Consider the following 9,031-nt stretch of genomic DNA (forward strand, 5'->3'; position numbering starts at 1 on the left):
AAACCCTCCCCCAGGTCCCCTCCACCATGTAGCCCTCGCTCTAGTCTCCTGTGATGACAGAAATACCCAGTTATATCTCTCTTTTAAACGGTTCTCTCCCTCCTCTGTTTCAGTCTTTGATCTTCTAAAGCAAGAACTTCACAAGTCTTCCTCACTTTGTGCGAGCAGTTGTGTCATCTGCATAATGTAGGTGTTTGATTGTTTCCAATCCTGATGCCACATTCTTCTTCATAGAGTCCAGCTTCTTGGATAATTTGGTCAGTATACAGATTGAATAGATATGAAGATAGGATACAACCCTGGTACCACATTTCTGTTTAAATTTTTAGTTTATATTAGTTTGCTTACAAAGTTCATATATATTAAGTTTCATACTGTCCTTCATTCACATTGTGTTTCATACAATCATTCCCATTCATTATTTTCTATAAACTTTATCATCATTGAACTATGCCCACCATTTTTAAACCATCTCTTGCTCTGTCCACACAGCAGTGTCTTGGTCTAGACACAGGTTTCATATGAACACAGTTACATGTTCTGGGATTCCCCTCAACGTTAGCCATAATTTGTTATGATGCACACAGTTAATTATCTTTACATAATCAGTAAAGCACAAATAGACAGTCTTCTTTGCATTTAGCCAGGATCCAGCAGACATCAGCAATGATATACCTGGTGCCACAACTTCTTCCAAACCCAGCTTGAACTTCTGGCACATTTCTGTCTACGTACTCTCCTAGCCACGTTTGGATGGTCTTCAGGAAGATCCTGCTTGCATGTGATATTAATGATATTGTTCAATAATTTAAACATTTGGTTGGGTGACCTTTCTTAGGAATGGGAACAAATATGATCTCTTCCAGTCAATGAGCCTGGCAGCTGTCCAAATTTTCTGGCGTAGACTGGTGAGCATGTCCAGAGCTGCATATGTTAGTTCAATCATGTCAATTAATATCCCATCAATTTCTGAGGCCTTATTTTTTGCCAATGCCTTCAGTGCAGCTTGAATTTCTTCCTTCTTTACCATTGGCTGTTGATCATGTGGTACTTCGGAAAATATTTCAGTGTCAAACAATTCGTTTTAGTCAAGTGACTCTGTGTATTGCCTCCATCTTCTTTTGATGCTTCCTGAATCATTCAAGATTTTGCCCATAGCATCTCTAAGTATTGCAACTCAAGGCCTGATTTGTTTTCAATTTTTTCAGCTTGAGAAGTACTGAGTTTTTCTCTTTTTATTCTCTGACTGCAGCTCTTGGCATATTTTGTTACAGTGCTATGCTCTGTCTTCTTGAGTTGTCTTTTTAAATCTTCTGGTCAGCTCTTTTACTTTGGCACGTTTTTCCTTTGTTTTGCCTTCCTGATCCTCTAGTGTACTTTTCAGAGCCTCTTTTGACATCCATTTCATTTTTTTCTCTCTTTCCTCTTCATGATGACCTTTTGCTTACTCTCTCTTTGGTGAAAAAAAATGTATTTAGAATTAGCTAACTGGATTCAGTTTAGATGATGCCAATTTTGTTGGCAACATCCAAAGTATCCTAGCCAGGAGCAAGTTGAATATAGGCCTTCTTCTGTCCATCAGGCCTAATCACGGTGTTGACCTTGGTCACATCAGTGTCATAGAGCTTCTTTTCAGCATATTTGATCTGGTGCTTGTTGGCCTTGACATCCACAGTGAACACACTGAATTGTTGTCTTCTATCTTCTTCATGGCTGACTCAGTGGTCAGGGGAAACTTGATGATGGCATAGTGGTCAAGTTTGTTTCTCCTGGGGGTGCTCTTCGGGGGTATTGGGCTGCCTTCGGAATCTCAGCATCCTTGACCGCTGAGGTGGGTGACGTGCTGATCTTCTTTCTTTCTTTTTTTGTGGCTGCGGATGCCCTTCAGGATGCCTTCTTGGCCTTTACAGCCTTTGCTTTGGCTTCGGTTTTGGGAGGGGCAGGGGCTTCCTTCTTTACTTTTGGAGCCATATTTGTAGAGAAGTGACCTTCTGCCCTCTTCATGGATGTCATCCTTGAAGTCATCCCACCAGTCCTCTGCTGTTCTATCATTGGTGTTCAATGCTTCAAACCTATTCTTAAGTTTAGGTGTGATAGACTCACGATCATATTTTGGTTCTCATGGACTTGTTTTAGTTTTCTTCAGCTTCAGTTTGAACTTGCACATGAGTAATTGATGGTGTGTTTCACAGTCAGCACATGGCCTGGTTTTGAGCTGATACTGAGCTTCTCCAAGGATTCCTTCCACAGATGTAGTCAATCTGATTTATATGTCATCCATCAGATGATATCTCTGTGTAAAGTTACCTGTCATTTTTTTTAATAAAAAGTATTTATGATGAATAAGTCATTGAATGCACAAAGTTTGATCATTTTATATCTGGACTCATGCAAATCTTTCTTCATTTCTATATTTTTCGGATGTACTCTCACAGAGGTTCTTTTACGATCACATTTGACTCTTTTCCTACTATAACACTATGGGCATTGGCCATGAGATTTGAGGGGGGAAGCCCTGATTTTTGTAGGACAATAATGAATTCTTAGTGCTCAACTTGAACATTCATGCACATTAGTTTTCCAAGGAAGTAAGTAAAATGCCTTCTTAAATTTCCTTTCTGCCAAAAATGTACTACCATCTGTGTTCTTCAAGGCAGCATTTATTTTATTTTTTTATTTAATACATATGTCCCCCTTTTGGGGGGAAGCATGTTAAAAGCTTTAATATGACATGAAACAGAAATAAAATACTGAAAACACATTGTGCTTCAAACATGAATGTAAGATGAGGATTTGTGACATTCAGAGAATTTGGAATTTCATGTGCCATCCATTAATTTTATGGCAACTCTATGTGTCCTCAATGTTAAAAAAAACAAACCCACAATTCTGGTTTCTTTGCCATTTGGAACTTAGAAGAATTATTGCCCGAAAAGTAGTTAAGGTTCTAGTGTTTAAAACAGGTTGGAGTCTTTTGAATAGTTTGCAAACCTTCATTTAGAAAAGCCTATCTCACAATAAGGAGGAGGGTGTAGCTGAGTGGTAAAGTACACGCTTAGCATGCATGAAAGTCCTGGGATCGAGCCTCACCATCTCCATAAGGGAGCTCTGGTGGCCTAGTGGTAAGGAGTGGTGCTGCCAATGTGAAGGCACGTGGTTCAAATTCACCAGCTGCTCCACATCCAGTCTCCTCCTGTGTGGTTATATTTCCTCTGAAAACTTGCTGAAGCCTCAGCTAAGAGCTGATGCAGGTTCTAACTGGATGGCAAATAACAACAACAACATCTCACAGTCAGGAACACATTATAATGTCTTGATGGGTAGGAGAAAGAAATAGGGGTCCTAGGCCTTCACTAAACTATGTAGCCTTCACTCACATTCCTGGTGTCTCCACTTTTATCTGTCAAATATGGGGTTGATGGGGCTGGGTCTGATGAAATCAACCACCCATAATCCATTCACCCAGATCCAGCTGCTGTTAACATTTTTAGTGGGCAGCCATGATAAACTCTTTCTCAAAAACTTTATTTTAAATGGCTTCATAAGGTCCTATCTTAATAGATAAACCCTATCTTAATAGATAAACCATTATTTACCTTTTTTAGTTTTCTTTAAAATGTTAAAATGTTACTGTGGTAACATCTCAGTTTGTTATATCTTAGCATTTCTCATATGTATCAAGAATTTGTGTGTGTGTGTGCACGTGCGTGCATAACTTAACATTGACACTAAATCTCATGTCACAAAAAAGAAAAGAAATCTATGTCCTCAAGGAACTTTCCATCAAAATAACAGACTGAAATACACAGTGCCTGTGGTAGGCATTCACTTGGTGAATGAATGGTAAAATCCAAAGGAAATTATCCCACAAGTGAAGTGAAAGACTTCCAGTGCTACCCACAGCTGAGAGTTAATAGGCCAGCTCTCCAGTCGTTAGGAGGTTGTTCAGACGATCACGTTCTATGGTCAAACTGGAAAAAGCCGCTGTAAGTTGATGGCAGTACCTCCTAGTAACTCAGGCAAAATTCTGGAGAAGGGGCAGTTGCTGGGGAAAGGAAATGTGAGGTATGAAGATAAGTTCCACGACCAAAAAGCAAGTGTTCACATTTTCACAGTCACTGAACTGGCCTTGCATTACCTGTTTAGATAACTGAGAATGTAAACCAGAGATGGAGGTATCGGTGGTGAGGGGTAAAGGCAGACGTTCCTGCCTGAGACTCAAAGGGAGCCATCCTCCTCTTCCTGTTGAGAATGATGCAATCGTTACCCTGAAAAGCAAGTGCAAAAAAAAAAAAAATAGATTACATTTGTTTGTGAGCTACCTTTGTGTGGAGAATGTTCTTCTTCATTTTAATTGTACTTACTTGACAGGAACCTTTTTCTTTCCCCATTTGACCACATGCACCAACTACGCATGATAATTTTTAAAGACTTCACAGCAAACAGAGCAAGCCTCAAGATTTCTAAAAGGTGAAATGACATGAACTCTTTTCTCTTGAATAGAATAAATGCCAACTCAAGTTCTTTGATATTTTTCAGAGAGAGGGGTGGAGGAGAACAAGAGGGGGAATGCTTACATCTGTGACTTAAAAAACCACTTGTTTTGTAACTCTCTGCCTTTCATTATTTTACTGTTATCTTTTGATGTTTGCTTTCTTCATCTTTTAAATCAAATCTTCATTCAGTTCATGGAGCTAAAATCATTGAGATTTTCTGTAGGGTTCATGAGAGGGAAATAGACACAAAAGTTAGGATGGTTTTCTCCACATTGAGATTCTAGCATCTTTAAAATTTTCTTTATACCTTTATGGATATTTCTGAATTATGAACATATAGGATTTCCCTTAACCCCTGTCCCTGCTCCCTCTTCTTTCTGCCCTCATTATGCCAGGTAGACCCTGAGGTTGGATGAATTTACCTTGTGTATGGTTGTGTATGGAGAAGCTTACTGTCAAGAAAATCATAACTGGAACGTCTGCCTTGGACTACTCTTTGATTGTGTGCCCTTTGGCATTTAACTTTGCTAGGCCTCAAACTCAGGAAATCAAAAAGCGTATCGCGATGGGAAAGTCTGCTGTTAGGGACCTCTCAAAGGTACTCAGGAGCAACAGTGTCTCTCTGGAGACTAAGGTGCGCCTGATTCAGGTCATGGTATTTGCAATCGCTTGTTATGCATCAGAGAGTTGGACAATGACTAGGGAGGACAGAAGGAGAGTGGATGCTTTTGAGCTGTGGTGCTGAAGAAGGGTACCGAATGTACCATGGACTGCCAGGGAAACAAACAGATTCATCTTGGAGAGGATTAAACCAAGCTACTCCTTGGAGGCAAGGATTCTGGGGCTTCGTCTGACATACTTTGGACATGTTGCCAGGAGGGACGGCTCCTTGGAGAGGGACATCATGCTTGGGAGGGTGGAGGGATAGCGCAGGAGGGGAAGACCCTCTATGAGATGGATTGATTCGGTGACTGGGGTAATCGGGATGGGTGTGTCAGAGGCGGTGTGGTTGGCACAGGATAGAGCAGGGTTTAGGGCTGTTGTGCATAGGGTCGCTATGAGTCGGAAACGACTCGATGGCACATAACAACAACAACAACAACAAGGCCTCAAACTCACACTGTTGCTCTCTGGATGGTTCTAACTCTCCATTGGGTTTATGAGGTTGTAAACTTCACAGGGAAATTGCCAATCTTTCTCTTTTGGGATAGGTCATAGATCCCAAATGCACGAGCGACTTGGCTTTTGGGTTGGTAATACATGTCTCTAGGGACTACACTACCCAAGCTCCCTTTGGTGTCTGTCTCTGTTATAAATTAAATGGTTCCTACGATGTTCTCTTAAATGACTTAAAGCTTTAGTGACCTGTGAGTCTACCTGAAAATTTAGCTTGATACAAAGGGCAATTTGGCAGTGTCCACCGAAATTACAACTGCATATACCTGCTAACCCAGGGATTCCTTCTACTTGATACACTGCACAGGTGCAAAGTGACAGTTGTACAAGGTTACTAGTTATGGAGTTGTTCGTGACACCTAATGATTAGAAAGCAACCAGATGTTCACCAGTATGGGATGGAACGTACAAGCAATGGGATAGGATGGCAGCTATTAAAACAGAATGAAAACTTTTCGAATATATTTAAAACATTTGCTTGAACTATGTGAGAAACAGAGGTTGCTGTCAGTTCTTTGTGCCTGTTTCACGTTTTGTGTTTTTCCATTTTAAAGACCAAACAAAAGCAGATTAGGACATTTAAAGGAAAATATTAGGCATAACAGCAGAACAGATCTCAAGGATGGGGGAAGTGCAAGAATCTGTAAGGAAATGCTCTTAACCAAACACCGAGGCCCCTGAAAACTGGAATTGAGCTGAAGGAAGCAGGGGGCTTTCTTTGCAAAGATATCCTAGGGGCAAAGTGGGTCCATCTTTATCTGCTAACCCGAAGGTTGTCAGTTTGAACTCAGCTGCCTTTTTAAGACAGGCAGAAAGATGGGGCAGTCCACATGTGTAAAGATCGACAGCCTAGGAAAACCTTTGTGCTCTTTATGGGTTTTCTTTCGCTGAGAATGATTCACTATGGCACTGTCTGCAAGGAAGAGATGGTCCTTTGAATGAGGTTGTCTCAGCAGCGTGTATTTAGAAGAATGGGGGGTTCGAGCAGTTCTGCATTAGGCTGAGCTCAGAATCTGTGTTTCTGAGGTCCTCTAGTGGCTGGCAGGAGAGGCCCAAGGTTGATCCATAAGCCTCCTGACCACAAGAGGAGAGTAAAGATCAACTCCAATCCCCAATCCATGCTTTTACCCCTCACCCACACAGGGCCAGTATCCGTAGAAAGTCGTCGCGGTCAATGGATTAGGAAGAAACAGTTCTGCATTAAGGGATGACAGCAAGAATGCACAAGAGGCATAATCAATCCCTTTTAAATGTTTAAAATTTTAATAAAATGGAAACCTCCCTCCCTTTTTGCTTAGATGTCACTTTTTCATATGAAGAATTGCCTGTAAGAAAGGGAGAGGATTGTTTAAGAACTGGGAACTGTCAATTTGGCCAAGACACTGAAAACGCTATCTTCCATCCCGAAAAAACGATCCCTCCTAAAAGGAAATGGCTTCCATATTCCTCCTAAAAAATGAAAAACTCCAAAAACTTGGAGAACGGTTTCTCCAGCTCCGAGACACAGGGTTATTGTCTTCCCACCTTTGGCCCCGCGGATTCTCCATAGACGTTTCAGACCCGGGGTCCAAATGCGGGAAGGTGTGGGGGTGGGGCCTATGACGCACGGGGGCCAGCAGCCTGCGGGGTCTCGGGGGTGCTAGCCTGTGCTCCCCCAGGCTTTGGGTCCTCCTTGCACTTTTGCTCAACACCTCATCCTTTCCATTCTAAAAAACAACCAAACCCCAACGAACCAGCCAAACTTCATTAGGAGCAAGCAATCCAGCGACCATATTCTTGCTGAATGTTTCCCTTGACACCCCCCCGCCCTGCGCCGCCTTCCGCTAAAGATGGGGGTGCTGAGTCCGAGGTTCCCACTGGAATGGTGTGGCGTCCGCGTGGAATAATAATTTCCCCTTCTTTGTGGCTTTTGGGGTCTGGGGTCGGCCGCTGAGGGTTGGGTGAACAGCCCCTGGAGGCTCGGCACCGGGTGCGCACAGGTGGTCCCTGCGCCGAGGCCACCACGAGGGCGCTCGCGGGGCGGACCAGGCGGCCAGGGTCCAGCGGCCCCGGGGCGTGTGCCACCCGCGCCGGGGCCCAAGGGCTTGATCGAGATCAGGAGGAAACGTTGAAACAACAACAAACCCCACTGCCTTCCCCACGTCTCTCTGCAAAGAAGTCGTGGGTGGAGCCGAGAGGGGGCGCGTGAGCAGATTTCGCGAGGCCGCCTCCGCCCCTGCTCCCCGGTCTCCGCCCGCCGCCCGCCCGGGGCCCCGCGCGGAGGTCGGGCGGAGCGAGCAGTCGCCCGGCTGAAGCTCGCCGAGTACTCGGCTCTGCTCTCAGTAGTAAACAAAGTGCTGCCGCCGCCTCCACGCTGGTGTGCCTGTTAGGAATCAAAACACTGAGAGGGCGAGAGACTCGCAGACGCACTCGAGAACTACCAGAAAATAATAACAAGAGATTAGCAGGAAAAAAAGTGAGTGTGTGAAAGAGAAAAACACCCCACTACCCCCCACCAACCTACAGCCACCTCCCGGTGGAAACCGCGCCCCGCCCAGCCTGCCGCCCATTGGCTCCTCGGACGGCACCGCAGCGCGTCCATTGGCCACGCCGACTGCCAGTCGGGGGCGGGCCAGCGCGCGCGCGGCCGCGGGCGGGGGGCGGTGGCAGATCCCGTAAGTGGGGCGGCCGCGTAGTCGCAGCAGCCGCCGCCGCCGCCGCCACATTCAACAGGCAGCAGCGCCACCGTCGCGCCGCCGGTGAGAGCGAGCGAGCCGCCCGCGGCGTCCGTCCGTCCGTGCTTTCTTCCGCGGGCCCTGTCAGCAGGCGCCGGGGCTGTCCGGCAGCTCCGGCCCGCTGTCCCGTCCGTGCAGCGGACCCCGAGAAGCCTGGTGTTGATGGACTCGCCAAGTTAAGTTCTGGGCTCGCGCTTCCTTCTCCTCCGCGCTCGTGCCTCCCGGATTCCGTCCGCTCCCGGCAGCGACCTCGCCCCCAAATCTCGGACGGGCTCTGGGTGCCCCTCCCCCGCCGCCACCCCGCGCTGCGCTCTCCCCGTCTTCGCTTTCTCGCGGCGGGGGAGGGGCGGGGGTCACCATGGCCGAAGCGCCCCAGGTGGTGGAGATCGACCCGGACTTCGAGCCGCTGGCGCGGCCGCGCTCGTGCACCTGGCCGCTGCCCAGGCCGGAGTTTAGCCAGTCCAACTCGGCCACCTCCAGCCCGGCGCCGTCGGGCGGCGCGGCCGCCAATCTCGACGCCACGGCGGGCTTACCCGCGGGCTCGGCGGCCGCTGTCAGCGCCGACTTCATGAACAACCTGAGCCTGCTGGAGGAGAGCGAAGATTTCCCGCCGGCGCCGGGCTCCGTGGCGGCGGCTGCTGCTGC

The 9,031-nt window shown here is 46.5% G+C and overlaps 1 protein-coding gene across 1 annotated transcript in view; it reads left to right on the forward strand.

The window, feature by feature from the left end:
• The first annotated feature begins 8,744 nt into the window (after window positions 1-8,744).
• The window catches only part of FOXO1 (forkhead box O1), a 110,868-nt gene continuing 110,581 nt past the window's right edge, over window positions 8,745-9,031 (forward strand). The window contains exon 1 of the mRNA XM_006879611.1: window positions 8,745-9,029. Within this exon, the coding sequence (XP_006879673.1) occupies window positions 8,745-9,029 (285 nt within the window). The remainder of the gene's footprint in view (window positions 9,030-9,031) is intronic.

The sequence above is a fragment of the Elephantulus edwardii genome, unplaced genomic scaffold (genome assembly GCF_000299155.1).
Source record: "Elephantulus edwardii isolate Elephantulus edwardi_28Jun2011 unplaced genomic scaffold, EleEdw1.0 scaffold00004, whole genome shotgun sequence".
Lineage (NCBI taxonomy): Eukaryota > Metazoa > Chordata > Mammalia > Macroscelidea > Macroscelididae > Elephantulus > Elephantulus edwardii.